This window comes from Esox lucius, chromosome 23 (genome assembly GCF_011004845.1).
Source record: "Esox lucius isolate fEsoLuc1 chromosome 23, fEsoLuc1.pri, whole genome shotgun sequence".
Classification (NCBI taxonomy): domain Eukaryota; kingdom Metazoa; phylum Chordata; class Actinopteri; order Esociformes; family Esocidae; genus Esox; species Esox lucius.
Genome location: NC_047591.1, coordinates 3929177 through 3949279, shown reverse-complemented (window position 1 = coordinate 3949279; position 20103 = coordinate 3929177). Strand labels below are relative to the sequence as shown.

Sequence of the window (20103 nt, the reverse complement as noted above, 5' to 3'; positions counted from 1 at the left end):
AATGATAGGCCTACCTCAGTCTCCAGACCAGATAGGCACTGAACAATAGAAATATTTACCAAAAATAAAATAAACATTTATTTATATAAAATATATTGTGATGATTAAGTTTCTCCAGTCCCACCTTCGAAAGTTCTGGTGAAATTCTCAGTCTATGAATGTTTGCTGAGGTCTGTGTTGGTGTTTTGGAGGAGTCCAGTGGTATATTTAGAACTGACCTGTTTGTAATATCAGCTCCACACTCTCTGAGAATTCTGGTCACACTGATACATCACTCATTATTACATAAAATTTAATAATGAGTGATGTATCATTGACTTAAATATAAAATTGTGGTCTAGAATTCTTTGGGAAGAAATCTCACAAAATTGATGTATTATTTGTTTTTCTCCTATTCAAAAAAGTGGGGAGTGAAATTATTGAAATGCATTATATATAGTGAAAGATTGAGCTTTTGAAATTAACTTTTTCATATAACAAAGAAATTCATGCTTTTAGTCCCTTGACTGACCCAGAGACAACAACTATCTGCACACTAGGCTAAGCAGTACATAACTGGTCTGGTTTCATTTCTTTTTTTAGCCATCAATCCACCTAGTACCATCACAGCATATTTTACTGATGTTGTTTCTCTCACTAGAGTCTCTCATTTCACTAGCAGGTTACTGCAGCTCATAGCCAGGGGGAATCAATTAATTGTCTGGGTAGGCAACAGTAAACATTGTCCCTAGTCAATTACACATTTTGTTACCAATAATACAGATGTGCCAGAGTATCATTTGGGTTAACAAATGATATACTAACTTACATAAATAATAGGGTGTGGTTTTCTTTCTAAATTACTACCACACTCCCTTTGTCCCTCAACATGAATTGGTAAGGCCAATTATTGAATATCAAGCACATATTCAGTTACAATTTGGTCCGTTTCATAAAAGATTGAATTTGAAATGCTCCTGCTAAATGTAGTGTATTCATGGCAATGCCTCTCCATATCTCAGATAACTTAACCCCCTCCAAAACCCCAGATACAAGTGAAGTGATAGCCAGCTCCTCCAAAATCCAAGAACTAAATTCCTCCTCCATCATCTAAAATACCTTCCCTGAAAAGACCAGAGTGCTTTTTGAAAGTCTCAAAAAGAAGCCCAGGTTATAAATGGTAATAAAAACTAGTCAGACATTAAATATCGGTTTTCTACCACGACATGATGCCCTTTTATTTTGAAAACGAGCTTTTATTCTACGTCATATTTGTACGACCGATGAGTTCCAAGATCCATTGCGCGTAAAGTAATGGCTGGCGTTCTTAAAAAGGTACGAGTGGAGGTCATGTTATTATTGTAATTTTGTGATAATGTCATGTGCTTTTGTTTATCCAGTTTGTTTATTTTGATGTTGCCATTAATTTACTATTGTTAAGCATTATTGTTTTATTTCTGTGCATTCGTGGCTGTAATATTTGGCTGCCAGGTTAAGTGGGCAAGCTAACGCTGTAGCCAACGTCATTACTGTTAACACATTAGCTGACTAAAACCTAACTGGAAGTTTCGCTAATTGATAATGTCTCTAGTTTTATCGCGGTTCTGTAAGGTCGTCCGAAGCTTCTACGTACACTCATTCTAAAATATAAACTGCATGTCTACACGTAAGCGTCTACTGTATATGTATTCAAAAGCATAAAGCCAAGTCTCCATAGGTAGTACCTTTCCAGGGTCGGGGGTTGGACACCCTCTGATCTGTTTCACCAGCTATATTTGTACGAACAATGGATGTACATCTTCAAGTTCTTGAAGCTGATTTGTTAAACCATACCCCCCATCTTACAAAACATAGCATGCTAAATTTATTTTCTGCCTACCAGCAGGGTGACAACCCAAATCTAAACAAATTGTTCCCACACTAAAATGCATTACAAATGTGGCTTCACTATTTGTTAGGGCAAAATGAAGGTCACAACTTGAAAACAGTTTGCAGCGTCAGACATTGATTCAGATTAAGAATATACAATCGCATTGTCATTAACCTGGCTAGTTCATTGTCTGCAACTTTCCCCAGACGACAGGCTTGGTGGGTTTGGCCGTGTCCCACAACCCTCACGAGGTGAGTATGCGTACCTAAGAGACCAACAACAACGATAAAATTGACGTATGTAATATTTCTGCTGTTCGCGGAGGATGTCCTGTAATGCTGCTGGTGTGTGCGTTTCGGTCTCCAGCGCCTGAGGATCCTATACAGCAAGATCCTTGCATCGCTCCAGGTCATCCCCCAGGATGCAGCCTACAGGAAGTACACTGAGCAGCTGGTCAATGAACGCTTCAACCTGATTAAAACAGTAAGTTAGGCTGTGACCGTTTCAGAGCTGATAGCATGATCCTGGGGTCTGGTCCATAGCAGACTTATAGTAATGGCAGTGAGAGGGTTGCTATTACCTACTAGCAAATTTTATCTATGAATACACATAGGAGCTTCAGGCATTAGCGAAACCTGGTCTCAACAATACAGCTTATGGAGAAGCTTTGACTTTACCGCCATGTCCATTTAGGGCCCCTTATTACTTTTCTGATTGCGTTGGTAACCAGATTATAAAAGCTGTTAGCCTTCTCTGCGTTTTGTGGTATATTGCCAAATAATCGCATGAAGCACTGTGTCCACTCACTCAACGATTCATTGTGCCTAAGAACAGCCCCCTGCCGTGGTATATTGGCCATATGCCACACTTTCTCATACCGTTTTGATTAATAAACACATTCGGGGGGGGGGGGGGTTAAATTGAAAGGAACCTGATGTGGAGAAGCTAGAGAAGAAGATCAACTGTGGTCAGATCGAGGAGGTCATTCACCAGGTACAAAGAGTTGCCTCACACCCATTCAATAATTTTCACTGACACTTATGTTATAATGTTTCTGAAGCATTTAAGTCACACGATTCCCATAGGGGGCTTGTATAGTAATGTAAGGGCTGACTATTGGTCTGGACTATGGCGTCTGCTAAATAACTCACTTATTATAGCGTATCCTAAACTCCTGTCTCTATTCCTATCTTTTTCTACTTGCTCTGCCTGTTTTCATTTTTCCATCCATCACTCCAGGCAGAGTGTGAGCTGGCCCTGTCCAGGAAAATGGCAGACTGGAAACCATGGGAACCACTTATCGAAGAGCCTCCAGTCAACCAATGGAAGTGGCCCGTCTAAAAAAAAAAAAGTCCTGTATTTATTATGTCTATCAATGTGTAATTACTTCAAGGCCCATTCTCAGTGAAGTATGTACAAATAAATCCTTGGAAATATTTTCCCTCTCCTTGTAAACTGAACCCATAATATACATGCTACCAGAACAATGAGAATGGAAGCTCTGTCCCAGGTGTTGAAGTTTTCTGATTGTGTGTTAATTTTTGCAAAAATCTGACCAAAACCCATGTGCTGGTATTCTTTTTTTCCACTGAGCATCAAACCTCCCAATAGCAACTCTAAATGCATTTTTTGTGTGAAAGAAAAGCGATGCAAAGTTTGTTTTTATACCATGTAGCACTAGTACACCTGCCCCTAGCTTACTGCTAAAGCTGATATTAGAGCTCTACCCTTGTAATAATGTGCAAATCTAAATAAGCTATTTTCAATGCTGATCATCTCCACAAATAACTGGGTTCAACCTTTAACAAGGCAACAGTAAACATGTCATCCTCCATGAATAATGCAGTGATTTTGGAAAGACCGGATTGCTATGACATGACCATCATTTACCTTGTTTATAGTCCATTTTAGGACAGTGGTGTCAGAGATTGCGTTGGTTAGTGACTCATGTCCCTGAGCGTATCAGATAAATGTAATTACAGAGTCAAACAGATGGAGTTATAATTTGCTTTGATATAAATGCATTAATGTGCCAGACCAATCCCACATGAATGTTTGCTGACCAAGTTATTTGAGGTTCATTGTACATATTGAGCGGAAAGACCCTTAATGAATTTAATGTAATTTAAACACAAGGACTTGTCTTTCACTTGTGACAGGGACCTGAGATGAGCCAGTTACCAGATTGTGAATATTTAGCGCAGTTTTCAAGATAAAGCCCACACTTAAAGGACCGATTTCACAGGTTAAGCCTAGTCTAGGACAAAAAAACAAGCTCAATGGACTTCTCTATTGAACTTGATTTTTTTTTGTCCTAGACTAGGCCTTACCTGTGTCTGTGACCCAAAGAGATGGAGGTCAACTATTAGTACAAGTCCCAAATCGAACAGAGACAGGTTGTCATCTGTAGACCCAGACTTCACTAAGATCAGACAAGCTTTGATCAATATTCATTCTTGTTTTACACTGTTCATTTTCAGGGTTTAAATACATAACCAATTGTAATTCTTCTGAAATAATGCATCAAATCCACTGTGGCTAATAGGATAACTGATTTATTTACTCAATGTCCATCATTAATAAAAATAAAAAAACAGTTTGAGTACCCTTAGATATTTATAATGTAGAATCAAGTGTGAATATAATGAAAATTAAGGAATTATCTTTGCGGAACATGACAAAGCCCCTCCATATAATCCTGTACCTGTAGACCTGTTACCTGGATTTCAGTTTCATCAAGAGATTGAACAGTCGAATGACTATTAGATTAATAAAATAGTCAAATTCAACAGGTGTTCACTCCATTTTTAAACAAGGGTCAGGATATAAGCCTTCATTGTGTCTCGTAATGAGCTACAACTTCTCGTTTTATTATAAACCCAATATAGAACCTCATTAATTAAGATAGAACTGCACAGGTCTACATACCAGATATGGGGAATTAGCTTAATCATTTGATTAAGATTGGGTTCACCATTATGATTACCAAAGCCCGACAATCATTTGTTATTGTAATTAACGATTGTTCACTACCAATGTTTAATTGAATAAAATGAGGTCAACTTATTACCAGTACAGACCTTCCAAGAACTGGTATGCAGTATTCCCATTAATTATCCCAATCACAAGTCTTAGCAGGGCTTCTGTGGCATTGAATTGAAAGGGGTAGAATAGATACTCGCAATCACTTCTTGGAATGCCACTTATCCCATCCATACAAATGGGCAATCCTGCTGAAAAGTCCTATTATGATTCTGCAGTCACCACATTGGTATTACTTCTCCATGGCATGCTGGGGTGAACAGTGTTGCATCATGGGAGCTGTATTTCCCTTAGTTCCTGGAGTCCTGAGCTCCACTGGTGGCCCTCTGCAGCAGTTGAACCATGATAGGGTAGACCGGGGCAAACTCCTTCCCCTGACGAGCCCTCACATTCTGCACGTAGGCCTCCAGGGCACCTCTACAACACAGAGGAGATAACGTAATTAATTGGATTTAGTTTGATTCTAACTTCAACTGGACCTTTACTATTACCGCTGTACCATTATTCTTGATCAGAAACAGTGACGACAAACTTGGATTATATTTTCTCATAAACATTTCCCATTAGAACTGATATACATTTCAGTTATTTGACCACCAGAGGGCGATCGCCCACTTTCAATGGATTTTACTGACCCAGAAGCGCACTATTACCAGGCCACTGCACTCAAATATTTGCCCCCATGACATGTTAACACTCTAAGACTAAAATGGATAGGCAGTTAGAGCATCTGACAAGTACCCTCATTTTCCTAGGTGATTGCTGGTAAATGACAATCTGTTCTCAAGTCACCTTACCTGGTAAAACAAGGGTAAGAGGAAAGGCTCTTGGTTTTACTAGAGCATACATGTTTAGGTTGATAATTTCCAGCACCAAACCCTGCTTAGTTAAATAAATAAAATATTTACTTAAAAACTTTGCGTGTGGGCTTTAAATGCTGTTAGACAACCACTGTAGTTACCTAATCAAAGTGAGGCGGTCTCTCTCTGAAGGGTGGTCGTCCAGCCACTGGGAGTAGCGAGCGATTGACCATTCCGCTCTCTATGTAAGAAGGAATTCAAAAAAGGGTTCAAAACCCCTTAATGAAGAATAAAATTTTGAGTACCGTGACGTCGCCCGGTATGGCGCAGCCGGGGCCCCACCCCGGAGCCAGGCCCGGGGTTGGGGCTCGAATGCGAGCGCCTGGTGGCCGGGCCTTCCCCCATGGGGCCCGGCCGGGCTCAGCCCGAACGGGTGACGTGGGGCCGCCCTCCCGTGGGCTCACCACCCACAGGAGGGACCATAAGGGGCCGGTGCAAAGAGGATCGGGCGGCAGTCGAAGGCAGGGGCCTAGACAACCCGATCTCTGGACACAGAAACTGGCTCTAGGGACGTGGAATGTCACCTCGCTGGCGGGGAAGGAGCCTGAGTTAGTGCGTGAGGTTGAGAGGTTCCGATTAGAGGTAGTCGGGATCACCTCTACGCACGGCTTGGGCTCTGGAACCACACTCCTTGAGAGAGGATGGACTCTTCACCACTCTGGAGTTGCCCATGGTGAGAGGCGGCGGGCTGGTGTGGGTTTGCTCATAGCTCCCCAGCTCTGCCGCCATGTGTTGGAGTTTACCCCGGTGAACGAGAGGGTCGTTTCCCTGCGCCTACGGGTCGGGGATAGGTCTCTCACTGTTGTTTGTGCCTACGGGCCGAACCGCAGTGCAGAGTACCCGACCTTCTTGGAGTCTCTGGGAGGGGTGCTGGAAAGTGCTCCGACTGGGGACTCTATTGTTCTACTGGGGGACTTCAACGCCCACGTGGGCAACGACAGTGACACCTGGAGGGGCGTGATTGGGAGGAACGGCCCCCCTGATCTGAACCCGAGTGGTGTTCAGTTATTGGACTTCTGTGCTAGTCACAGTTTGTCCATAACGAACACCATGTTCAAGCATAAGGGTGTCCATCAGTGCACGTGGCACCAGGACACCCTAGGCCGCAGGTCGATGATCGACTTTGTTGTCGTCTCATCTGACCTGCGGCCGTATGTCTTGGACACTCGGGTGAAGAGAGGGGCGGAGCTGTCAACTGATCACCACCTGGTGGTGAGTTGGATCCGATGGTGGGGGAGGAAGCTGGACAGACTCGGCAGGCCCAAGCGTACTGTAAGGGTCTGCTGGGAACGTCTGGCCGAGTCTCCTGTCAGAGAGATCTTTAACTCCCACCTCCGGCAGAGCTTCGACTGGATCCCGAGGGAGGTTGGAGATATTGAGTCCGAGTGGACCATGTTCTCCACCGCCATTGTCGAAGCGGCCGCTCGGAGCTGTGGCCGTAAGGTCTCCGGTGCCTGTCGAGGCGGCAATCCCCGAACCCGGTGGTGGACACCGGAAGTAAGGGATGCCGTCAAGCTGAAGAAGGAGTCCTATCAGGCCTGGTTGGCTTGTGGGACTCCTGAGGCAGCTGACGGGTACCGACAGGCCAAGCGGGCTGCAGCCCGGGTGGTTGTGGAGGCAAAAACTCGGGCCTGGGAGGAGTTCGGTGAGGCCATGGAGAAGGACTATCGGCTGGCCTCGAAGAGATTCTGGCAAACCATCCGGCGCCTCAGGAGAGGGAAACAGTGCCCTACCAACGCTGTTTACAGTAGAGGTGGGCAGCTGTTGACCTCAACTGAGGATGTCGTCGGGCGGTGGAAGGAGTACTTCGAGGATCTCCTCAATCCCGCTGACATGTCTTCCATTGAGGAAGCAGAGGATGAGGGCTCAGTGGTGGACTCGTCCATCACCCGGGCTGAAGTCACAGAGGTGGTCAAGAAACTCCTCGGTGGCAAGGCACCGGGGGTGGATGAGATCCGCCCTGAGTACCTCAAGTCTCTGGATGTTGTGGGGCTGTCTTGGTTGACACGCCTGTGCAACATCGCGTGGCGGTCGGGGACAGTGCCTCTGGGATGGCAGACCGGGGTGGTGGTCCCTCTTTTTAAGAAGGGGGACCGGAGGGTGTGTTCCAACTATAGGGGGATCACACTTCTCAGCCTCCCCGGGAAAGTCTATGCCAGGGTTCTGGAGAGGAGAATACGGCCGATAGTAGAACCTCGGATTCAGGAGGAACAGTGTGGTTTTCGTCCGGGCCGTGGAACACTGGACCAGCTCTATACCCTCTACGGGGTGTTGGAGGGTTCATGGGAGTTTGCCCAACCAATCCACATGTGTTTTGTGGATTTGGAGAAGGCATTCGACTGTGTCCCTCGCGGCATCTTGTGGAGGGTGCTTGGGGAATATGGGGTCCTGGGTCCTTTGCTAAGGGCTGTCAGGTCCCTATACAACCGAAGCAGGAGCTTGGTCCGCATTGCCGGCAGTAAGTCAGACTTGTTCCCAGTGCATGTTGGACTCCGGCAGGGCTGCCCTTTGTCACCGGTTCTGTTTGTAATTTTTATGGACAGAATTTCTAGGCGCAGCCAGGGGCCGGAGGGTGTCAGGTTTGGGGACCACACGATTTCGTCTCTGCTCTTTGCAGATGATGTTGTCGTGTTGGCCCCTTCTAACCAGGACCTTCAGCATGCACTGGGACGGTTTGCAGCCGAGTGTGAAGCGGTGGGGATGAAAATCAGTACCTCCAAATCCGAGGCCATGGTCCTCAGTCGGAAAAGGGTGGCTTGCCCACTTCAGGTTGGTGGAGAGTGCCTGCCTCAAGTGGAGGAGTTTAAGTATCTAGGGGTCTTGTTCACGAGTGAGGGAAGGATGGAACGGGAGATTGACAGACGGATCGGTGCAGCTTCTGCAGTAATGCAGTCGATGTATCGGTCTGTCGTGGTGAAGAAAGAGCTGAGCCGCAAGGCGAAGCTCTCGATTTACCAGTCAATCTACGTTCCTACTCTCACCTATGGTCATGAGCTTTGGGTCATGACCGAAAGGACAAGATCCCGGATACAGGCGGCCGAAATGAGTTTTCTCCGCAGGGTGGCTGGGCGATCCCTTAGAGATAGGGTGAGAAGCTCGGTCACCCGGGAGGAGCTCAGAGTAGAGCCGTTGCTCCTCCACATCGAGAGGGGTCAGCTGAGGTGGCTTGGGCATCTTTTTCGGATGCCTCCGGAACGCCTTCCTGGGAAGGTGTTCCGGTCCCATCCCACCGGGAGGAGACCCCGGGGAAGACCTAGGACACGCTGGAGGGACTATGTCTCCCGGCTGGCCTGGGAACGCCTCGGTGTCCCCCCGGAAGAGCTAGAGGAAGTGTCTGGGGAGAGGGAAGTCTGGGCATCCCTGCTTAGACTGCTGCCCCCGCGACCCGGCCCCGGATAAGCGGTAGAAGATGGATGGATGGAACCACTGTAGTTACCTAATCAAAGTGAGGCGGTCTCTCTCTGAAGGGTGGTCGTCCAGCCACTGGGAGTAGCGAGCGATTGACCATTCCGCTCTCTATGTAAGAAGGAAAGTAAACAGAGTCATGACACTAGGATGTGTTTTAAGTGTGTTTGTAAAGTCTACAGATGTGTGTGGGTGTACCTGATGAGGTGATTTAAGCTCAGATGGTGCTCGGGAGAACAGGAAGTTTAGCAGGGTGCTGTATGGAATCAGATCCCCCACAGCTGGACTACTGGCTATCAGTTCACTGTTCTGGAACAACAGGGGTCTACGACCGACAGACAGACACACACACACACACACACACACATATACACACACATATAAACACACACACAATGACTCAGCCACATTGAGGTGTCCAAGCCCATCATTACATCCATTATGTTACATCATTAGCCTTAAAACATTAGCTGAGACAGACAAGAGAAAGACAAGAACATAAAAGCTCTCCAACAGTCCATTAACAACTAACATCTTCATTCAGATTCACTCTATAAATTGGCACTTATTGACACCTTCCCTCTCTCATGAGTCAAAGGTTGTTCTGGAGAACAGGTGTGCCATAATACCCAGTGTCATAACTAACTACTTGTAATATCTGCGTAACATAATAATGAAGTACTGCGGTAAGATACCTGAAGGATCTCAGCAGGCGGTAGGGTTTCCCAAGCTCAGACACTCTCCTACAGAGAGGACCTACAGCCAGCTCCATCTGCAAACAAAAAGGACAAATGGAGAACTCAAGAACAATAATAATCTAAATGGTAGACGTTCCATCTACTTGGTTGACTTACAGATGAACCAAGATGTTTACAGCTGACCCACGCAGACACAAAAATAGAACAAAAATAAATATAAATGCTGAAGGAAGACAGCGATAAAGTCCACCTCTCACCTGCGCAAAGTCTGCCGCCAGTTTCATCTTGCCTCCCTCCCCTAGGGGGCGCAGCAGGCTGGCGTGGCGGATAAAGAGGGTGATGCAGCGCTGGGCGATGCGCTCCGTGTTGTCGTAGACAAAGTCGACACACTGGAAGTGGCGGAAGTAGTCAGACATCACGCGGCCCACAAACCCCTGCAGCTCCCGCATGTACAGAGAGCAGGGAACGTCTGGCTTCCCTGGGGCGGTCAAGGACCTGGAGACAGACGCCATGAGAAAGAATATATACACACGCGGTACATATGCGCGCCTGACTCGTAACCTTGCCGCTAGCTTAACGCTGCCCGCTTACTCTACAATGCTTGGGCTCCTACACAAATTATACGTGCCAGTGTTTGATCGTGTGCGAGTGTGTTTCATTCTGTGCGGACGTATGTGCTGGGACTCGGCTAAGTCCCAGGAGAGCCTTCTCTGTGTGAGAGCCAGAGAGCAGAGAACTCTGTATTCAGACTTCTGAATGCCAATGCGAGCTCCTTGTCTCTGTAGGCATGGCGTTGATAGAGGAACCAGTGTTTGCCAGAGGCTGATAACATTTAGCCAGAGGTGGCAGGCTGCTGTACTGAAGCGTGGAGCTCTTTGTGTGGCTCTGTCTACAGGGAGGTGCCCCGTTAGGTGTGTGTGTCGGTGAGGGTGTGTGAGAGAGACTACAGGACCCTCAGACCAGCGGTTCTCAAACCTCTCCTTGGTGAATCAGGTGGTGCCACAATTTGTTTGTAGCACCACCTGATTCACTTGTTCAAGGGATTGATGATTAGTTGACATGTTGTGTGTTAGCTCTGCTAATAGTGTGAATACATGAAACGGCAGGGGTCCCTGACTAGATGTTTGAGAATCCCTACAGTTCACAGTCTACAGGTCCATCGAGTGGCTCTTTACAGACACATTTGTGGATGAGTGGCAGCGGGAAGGTAAACCATCATAAAGGTTAGACTGGGTGTACTTTTACCTTATTTTACCCGTTAAGCAAGTATGCTAAACAACACACTGATTTTAAACAACATGGAGCAATTAGGTTAACTGTCTAGCTCACAGACCGAGCAACACAGTTCATTTACCTTTGCTGCTTCAAGGATTCGATCTAACCTTTCTTTTACCGGCCAGGGGCTTTAACCACCTGCCCACACTGCTGTTCACCTGAGGACGCTCGATTCTGAACCATCCTTTACCCACGTTCGTCCTCTATAAAGAAACACCAGAAACTAGATCCCACACCTAATACTTATGATGAGAAGGGAAACCGGCATAGGGGACGTTCTCTCCTGTTCACCCCATGTGGAGCAGGGGTCAAAATACTGCCTTGTTAAGCGGCCAAAAGCGTCACCGAGGGTGATTCTGTAGAAACGCGGGCCTTCAGGGGGATGTTGTAATCATAGTTTAATAAAAAATATTATTTAATACAACGACCAACTTTGTCCTTGTTTGTGTTTGTGTAGCTAAAAGCAACCTGTGGAATTTGATTGGCTGACACAACCTCGTCTGTAGATGTAGAGGTAGCGGTCTTGAAGCACGGGGTAAGCAGAGATTTCACAGACTAAAAGGTCTGCGGTTGTATTCAATGTCAGCACCTCCCTGTCCAGCCCCAACGGCTAAGTCAAACAGGGGCAGTTGTTTTGGCTGGCGTGAATGGATGCTTTGTGATTCAGACTATACCTTTTTTGAAAATTCCTATTCAGAGAGCGTATTAGAGGAACATTTTGTTAGCCACTGCAAGGAGCTCCCTTTGATTATTGTGTGTGTGCGAGTCAGTGTATGTAAGCGTGTGTGCAAGCGTGTGTTGGCGAGATGGGGCAGTGTGACTTGAGCCACGTTGTGTTCAAATGACCGTGAAAGGCATCTGACATGCGGTAAGCACACACACACCCACGTAAACAAACACACACACACACAAAAACAGTCCACACCATAACATGTCAAGAAATTAAAAATATGTGAATGTTGTTACATTTATAAGTGTTATGCATTAAAATAAAAATGCTATTACATATGTTAACTGTTTATATCACATAAAAAGCAACCCCCCAAAAATGACTTAGAGTTAGGGTTTTTTAGAGTTAGGGTTTTTTTCCTAATAGGAAGATGTTACTCAGCAGAGTGGTGAATAAACAGCTTCAGATGGCCAGAGGATGTGTGTTTCAGTGTCTAAATGTCATGTTGGTATTATAACGCGAGCTCAGGGGAATAAAGGAACACAGTGTGAATGTAAATTGGCGACAGATGCTGTTTCGTGCTCGCTGAGGCACTGGGACATTAGATTGTGATAGCATTCTCATCACTTATGGTCCCGTAAACCACTGTAGCACCACGCCAACCAAGCATACATGCAACCATGCCCATTTAACTTAACCAAACATTTAACTTCAACTCCCAGAAAAGCAAATAGCTTTAGGAAAGTGAATAGGGCTCAAATGCTCCACCCCCACGATGGTCCAGGAAATTAAATAGATACTCATTTACGACATAGACATTTCTACATTGCTGGTTATTGTGCTTCCGAACGTAAATTTGGTAGGTCTCCATGAAGCTAGAAATCATACCAAACATTTTCATCCATATTCAATGTTGTTGAGGTGTCTAACGGGAAAACCATCAATGTCTGTCTAATTTCTGAACCAGACTTGTTTAGCGGGAGCGGAGCATGTGATCCCTGTGGGTGCTGATATTGGAGACAGACTGTGGTGTCTTGAAGGGTGTGGGTAATGTGTACTAACCCAGAGAAGTCCTCCTGGTGCATGGTGATGATAATGGCTTCTATGGAGTCACTGACCGACAGCAAGAGAGGCTGTATAGCACTGGCCATCAGAGCTTGTACTTCCTAAGAACGCGCACACACACACATTGAAAATGGCATTAAAACAGTTATGTCATGACTTAGATCAATCACAAACATCAGGGCATGCACAATGATGAACTCAACGAGTTCTACCAGAACTCCCTGCTGTTGCAGGCCAGGTGTACAACTGAAGGACTCCAGGGACACACATGATTGGCTTAAGTCTGCTGTTACCTAGAAACCACAAACGCAAACAGACAAGTGGCTCCTGGTCGTGGGGCTGAATGGATCGGGCCGATAAGCTGACATTTGCGTGCGCTCTTCAGCCACGCGGTCCACGAAGTTATGTGAGACAGGAACACGTGTGTGCTTTGGCATGTGTGTTGGTTATGGGGTTCAAAACAGGGGCCGCCAGTCTGATTCATTTATCATCTGCGCCATCAGTGGATCAATCAAAACTCAATATACCCGACCAAGTGTGTATGCGTACATGCGTGTGCGTACGTGTCCCTGTTAGCGATAGATAACCAGATTACTTTTCTGATCTCCTCTTGAAACTTCTTCACAACAAGTTAACAAAGGTGCCCTCTGTTGTGTGTGCATATGTGTGTGTGTGTGGGTTTACACATGTGTGAGTGTGAGACTGGATGAAAGTGGAGACAAGCCTAAGACCTTCTCATGTGATGACAGAAGCCCTTTGTGAGAAAGAAGTGAGCGATGGCTGAAGAAAAAGAAAGTAGGTGGTGAAGAAAGAAGAGGCAGAGAACGAACACGGCTACCTCCAACAGTGAGATGTATCAGCAATATCAGTGCATTTTATAGGCTTCTGTAAGTCAGTTTGGAGTTCCTAAAGGGACCTTTCAAACCCTTAAATGAATGAATAATGAAGCAATACAGAGTTGGTTAGAATTCAAATGTTACCCACCAGAAGGCCTTATATACTAGAAAAAATATTTGTAATAGACTTAAATGTGTTAATTAAAGAAAGACTAATCTTCTTGGGGAAAATGTATGTAGGTATGATATTTATTATTGACATTGTAAATAGGGAGGGTAAAACAATGCCACACAGGTAATTACCAAGGGTGTACTTTAAAGTATGCTCTGTACCACAGTATAATCAACTCACTGCAGCCTAACAGCAACATCGAAAGAGGCAGTTATTCAATTAAGAAAAGGAGACATTTAGTCTGCCTGCCAACAATGACGGAACCAAATGTTCAAATTTAATTTAAATTCAAAAGGTTTGATAGCTACACCTCATAAAAAGTCCTGGTGTACCAATACAATGTCATCAGATATACAGTATACTGTAAAACAACGACTGATGCATTTATGCACTTATTTCAATTTAGGATATTATATAGAATAATTACAAAGATAATATTATATAGAATTGCTACAAAAAGAATACTTAGCATTTGGGACATGAAGAAACTAAAACATTAAATAATCTCTTCTTGTGCTGTATATTGATGGGCAATTTATCTAATAAAGTCCAGCAATGGCTGTCAAATCATAATATAGAGATATAGCACAAATAGGAGACTGAAGACAGAACTGTTGAGGCACACAGAAAATGGCCGTCAGGCAGTAGGAACATCATTGTGCTCCTGGGTAAAATATAGAGGTACATTTTATGGGTAGTATCAACAGATATCATCCAGATTGGGAGGTTTAAGACTCTCATGAGACACCACAGTAAAATGGAGAGATGTACTGCAGGAGGGAAGAATAACATTTTGAATTAAAAGTGCAGGCAGCATTGGCAGGTCAGTATTCACTCATTATTGGCCTTAATGCACAATGTCTGCAGTCATAGCTGTACCAAATGTCACCTTATTGAACCATAGTTTATAAAACAGCTAGTTTTCTAAACCTTTTAAAGTGGTGGCATCCTAAATACTAGGAAAGATGGATTGATCTGTGGACAGTAGAGGGTTGGAGTTGCAATTAATTGACATATTACAATTGAACAGTTGATGTCTAAAGAGGTTAACTACTGACACCATACCAGTAAACAATGGATATCTAGAGAGGTTAACTACTGACACAATACCAGTAAACAATGGATATCTAGAGAGGTTAACTACTGACACAATACCAGTAAACAATGGATATCTAGAGAGGTTAACTACTGACACAATACCAGTAAACAATGGATATCTAGAGAGGTTAACTACTGACACAATACCAGTAAACAATGAATGTCAGAAGGGGTTAACTACTGACACAATACAAGTAAAACAATGGATGTCTAGAGAGGTTAACTACGGGCATAATACCAGTAAACAATGGATGTCTATGGAAGAAGAATAGGAAATGATAGGAGGAAGAAAACAGCCCTGAAAGGGAGGGGAAGAGAGTTTGTCCTACCTCCAGTGAGGCGCTAATAGCCTGTTCAGCAGCCGTAGGACATGACCCCAATCCAGAGATCACCTGAGAGATCACACACACGTCCATAAACACATACAAAAGGCCAAAGGTCAGGTCACAGGCCAGACAGAACAAAGCACCGTTCTGCGTCCCAACTGTTATCTCAGCGTTGATCCTCCCTTTGCACCCTGCTATCCTCCATGCCCCTGGTTCCTTCCCATCATCATTCAACCCTTCCCGTCCTCCTAAAATAAACAGCCGTTCTCGCTGCTACGGCTTCGGCCTGCTTTCAAACGGTACAATTTCGATAACCTCCCTGCCCGCTAAATATTTGATGGCGGTGAAATCTCTTTTGATGACACTATTAATCATGCGGGCTGCTATACCGGGAGACATCATGCATCTTTAACGTGCCAGATTGAGAAACACTTCACCCCTTCTCTCCCTCTCTCAATCGCTCTCTCACTTTCTCTGCCTTTCTCATTTTGTCTCTTCCCTTTGTTGTCATCCCTCCCATTCTAATTATGTGTCCATCTCTCTCTGCGGACTGTAGCAGGTTTCCTTCTGTTGATAAGATATAATAGGTATTTGCTGAGTTAATATATTGGCCTTGAATGACAGTACTTTGCCAATATACTGTTGTTACATCGGACAACCTAAACAGGTCTGTTCCAGAGGGCTAAGCAAGTCTATCATATTCTATTAGTGATCTATATAAACGCCCTTGTGTCTTGTTTAAATAGTATTTGAGAAGTGACACTGTTATGTCGTGCAAAACACAATGTAGACCCTGCAATATAGTAAGCATGCTCTAAAATGGGTAATAAGAGTAATGTGTGTGATGGAGTATTTGTGTAGGTTACCTTGGCGACAGCCTGGTGTATTCTGAAGAGGGAGTTGACCACCGCCACGTTCCTCCTCTGGCCTTCTGTCAGAGGCCCAATAACCTGACTGGCATCCCCCTGCGTAGACAGCTGGAGAGAAAGAGAGTAGGGAGGAGGAGGGAAGACAGAAAAATACTTCAGGACACGTTTTCAGCAGACCCACAGCCGCCGCGGTGGAACGGGGCAGGACCCAGACGCCAGGCCATGCTGACCAACCAGCTGCTGCTATGGTTCTGGGCCCGCGGGGGGAGCAACATCGCAACCTCTCATCTCAAGAGGCGATGACAAGGTCATGCAAAACACAATTACATTTTAAACCTTTCATTAGAGCCTATCCCCCTACCAAAATAACAAAACGTATTTACAACAAAAAATAAAAACTTTTAATATATTTTGGTATGGATACAGACAACACCTCCTCCACACAGCGAGGCTGCCCATGACCACTAACAGATCATTACCTTGCTAGCTGCTTCACTCTTCATGTAGGACTGCAACCTAAAGCCCCATACTGCCAGAGAGGAATACAGCCCCAGGCTCTCTAATAGTATGTTTTGCACTGATAACTGAGGCTTTTCAAGATGAACATGATGGGCGGATATTTAAGGACCTTGTCAGCAAAGACCTGCTCCATGTGGTGGTCAAATGCTAACTTCCTATATACATTAAGTCTCTCTGGCCTTACCCCATTTTTTTTTCACCTCTCACAATTTCAGAATGTCTAATTCCAAGCTATGGATTTTGTATTGTTGGCAACTCCTTAACAGGTCCCAGTGGTAAAAATCAACAAACATTTCCTCTGTCCGCTGCAGGTGAGACCACGTCTGGCTATCACATCGGCCTTGTGTACTATTGTACAGGCTCGTTTAGGAACAGCGACCATTCACAACATGGGAAACAGCTGAAATGACATTAGACTTCGGGTCATGTTATGTAGTGTCAGTGTTCGATATTTCATTAGTAGAACCTGTAACCTCGTTGTAACAAGGTAGTGGGTCTGAAGGGAGAATGTCCTGGCACACAGGGCATTACTGGACTGGGAAACAGAGTGCAGTGTGGGCCACAGCAGGGAGGTTCCCCAGCTGCTTAAGGCCAGTCCAGTGCTGCCGTAGCTGCCAAGGTCTGATACTTAGGGGTTCCATAACAGTATCAAAAGCCTCTAGGACAACACAAGGGTCTGCCACAAAAAGATCAGAGGAAGTGACCGGTTCAGTCTGTGTGTTAGTTTCTGTGCATCAGAGTTCCACTACAGTCCTGTGTGGTTTTATCTCTCAGCGAGACCATTAATCCTAACTTCTCCCAGGTCTTTCCTCTGTATAAGAATCAGTTTTTAGCATAATTACCTGTTACAAAAGACTCCCTAACAGCGGTTTCATCACTGGTTAGCAGCCGGTGGCTCAATCACAGACATACACAACACACGCACCTGAAAAAGGGTTTGTCTAGCATTGTATCTACTCCATGTCATAGCAGAAATCTTTAATGAAACAAGAAGATGGAACGAGGATGCCAAACCAATGGCAAGGACTAAAATAACATTGGAAAACTGAAAAATTATAAAGCGAAAACAATTCATACCAACTAAACCACTCATTAATTGAGAATTGATTCAATTAAAAATGTAATGTTAAATAGAAATTTGACCTCCTTTAACCCAACATCTTGGGCTACTGGAGTAATTAGGGTTAACTGTCCTGAAAGATATATACACAACAGTTCACTTGCATGCTCAGAAACAAAAGGTCGCTAAATCAAATTCCTGATATCAATAATAACCTTTGACAGAGGAATGTGAAGTTTGAAAGGAAATCGGCTAGTGCTGGGCTATTACTAAGCGGACAAGTTATGTCTATGAAGACAACCAAGACAGCGAGAGAGTCAGAGTGATGTGAGAAACATGTGCCAAAAAGTGCCATAGCAACACCCTAAAAATGGCACGGCAACGGTAAATCATCACCTCCAAGTGCAGGTGTGCGGATGTTAGGCACACAATCAGGCGACACGCACTAACGCATGAACACACATTGGAATGCATTGAATGCGAGTGTTCCCACTACGTTAAGACATTAATGTGTGTGAATGTGTGTGAATAAAGAGTTCGGGTTAGATTTAGAGGTAAGGGATTTAGGTTAAGGTTACAGTTTCTCACAGAAGTGAGTACACCCTTCACACTTTTGTAATTATTTGATTATATCTGTTCATGTGACAACACTGAAGAAATGACACTTTGCTACAATGTGAAGTAGTGAGTGTACAGCTTGTATAACAGTGTAAATTTGCTATCCCCTCAAAATAACACAACACACAGCCATTAATGTCTAAACCGCTGGCAACAAAAGTGAGTACACACCTAAGTGAAAATGTCCAAATTGGGCCCAAGGTGTCAATATTTTGTGTGGCCACCATTATTTTACAGCTTTGCCTTAACCCTCTTGAGCATGGAGAACACCAGAGCTTCACAGGTTGCCACTGGAGTGACATCACAGACATCACAGAGCTGCTGGATGTTAGAGACCTTGCGCTCCTCCACCTTCTGTTTGAGGATGCCCCACAGATGCTCAATAGGGTTTAGGTCTGGAGACATGCTTGGCCAGTCCATCACCTTTAACTTCAGCTTCTTTAGCAAGGCAGTGGTCGTCTTGGAGGTGTGTTTGAGGTCGTTATCATGTAGGAATACTGCCCTGCAGCCCAGTCTCCGAAGGGAGGGAATCATACTCTGCTTCAGTATGTCACAGTACATGTTGGCATTCATGGTTCCCTCAATGAACTGTAGCTCCCCAGTGCTGGCAGCACTCATGCAGCTCCAGACCATGCCACTCCCACCACCATGCTTGACTGTAGGCAAGACACACTTGTCTTTGTACTCCTCACCTGATTGCCGCCACACACGCTTGACACCATCTGAGAGGCTTCCTTCTGGGACATTTGATGCAGTGTGCGGCGTATGGTCTGAGCACTGACAGGCTGACCCCCAACCCCTTCAACCTCTGGATATGACGCTGAGCAACCATGGCGAGGCCTGTTCTGAGTGGAACCTGTCCTGTTAAGCCGCTGTATGGTCTTGGCCACCGTACTGCAGCTTAGTTTCAGGGTCTTGGCAATTTTCTTATAGCCTAGGCCATCTTTATGTAGAGAAACAATTCTTTTTTTCAGATTCTCAGAGAGTTATTTGCCATGAGGTGCCATGCTGAACTTTGAGTGACCAGTATGAGGGAGTATGAGAGCGATAACACCAAATTCAACACACCTGCTCCCCATTCACATCTGAGACCTTGTAACACTAACGAGTCACATGACACCGGGGAGGGAAAATGGCTAATTGGGCCCAATTTGGAGAATTTTCACTTAGGTGTATATTCACCCCTAAGTGATGCCAGCGGTTTAGACATGAATGGCTGTGTGTTCAGTTATTTTGAGGGGACAGCAGATTTACACTGTTATACAAGCTGTACACTCACTACTTTACATTGTAGCAAAGTGTCATTTCTTCAGTGTTGTCACATGAAATCATATAATCAAATATTTACAAAAATGTGAGGGGTGTACTCACTTCTGTGAGATACTGTATGTGTGTGTCACTGAGGAGTTTCAATACTACTAACATCCGGCTACATATTCTCATCTACATACAGCTCCGGAAAAAAAGAGACCACTGCACCTTTTTCTGTCCTTTCCAAAAAAGTTGAAAAGAAAGGTTTTGAGTAAAGAACAGAATGGTTAAAATTAAGGGACCACTGCAAATTGAACGCTTCTGTTCCTCACTGGACCTTCTGTCTGGTTCCCACTGGACCGGCCCAGGCCACCACTGCAAATTGAACGCTTCTGTTCCTCACTGGACAGGCCCAGGCCACTGGCTGATATTATACACAATCTCTCCAGAATGCTTCTTAAATGCTGTGTGTGTGTGTTTGGGGGTGTCA

General features: G+C 44.9%; 2 protein-coding genes across 3 annotated transcripts in view; one reads left to right on the top strand and one right to left on the bottom strand.

Annotated features, from left to right (window-relative positions):
* Positions 1-1225: 1225 nt before the first annotated feature.
* Positions 1226-3371, top strand: ndufa5 (NADH:ubiquinone oxidoreductase subunit A5). The gene is made up of 5 exons (XM_010886878.3): positions 1226-1314; positions 2056-2100; positions 2216-2332; positions 2777-2842; positions 3089-3371. Exons 1-5 carry the CDS (start codon positions 1294-1296, stop codon positions 3188-3190), a joined length of 351 nt encoding a protein of 116 aa, XP_010885180.1. The 5' UTR covers positions 1226-1293; the 3' UTR covers positions 3191-3371.
* A 1017-nt stretch (positions 3372-4388) lies between these two features.
* Positions 4389-20103, bottom strand: part of cog5 (component of oligomeric golgi complex 5) — an 89396-nt gene continuing 73681 nt past the window's right edge. The window contains exons 15-23 of one of the 2 annotated variants that reach the window (XM_034290020.1): positions 16163-16273; positions 15300-15362; positions 12862-12965; positions 10112-10349; positions 9852-9928; positions 9355-9481; positions 9188-9267; positions 5853-5932; positions 4389-5308 (exon numbers count right to left, since the gene is read on the bottom strand). In XM_034290020.1, coding sequence (XP_034145911.1) covers positions 5857-5932; positions 9188-9267; positions 9355-9481; positions 9852-9928; positions 10112-10349; positions 12862-12965; positions 15300-15362; positions 16163-16273 — 876 coding nt within the window. In that variant the 3' untranslated portion in view covers positions 4389-5308; positions 5853-5856. The remainder of the gene's footprint in view (positions 5309-5852; positions 5933-9187; positions 9268-9354; positions 9482-9851; positions 9929-10111; positions 10350-12861; positions 12966-15299; positions 15363-16162; positions 16274-20103) is intronic. The other variant, XM_034290019.1, reaches the window with a different exon arrangement.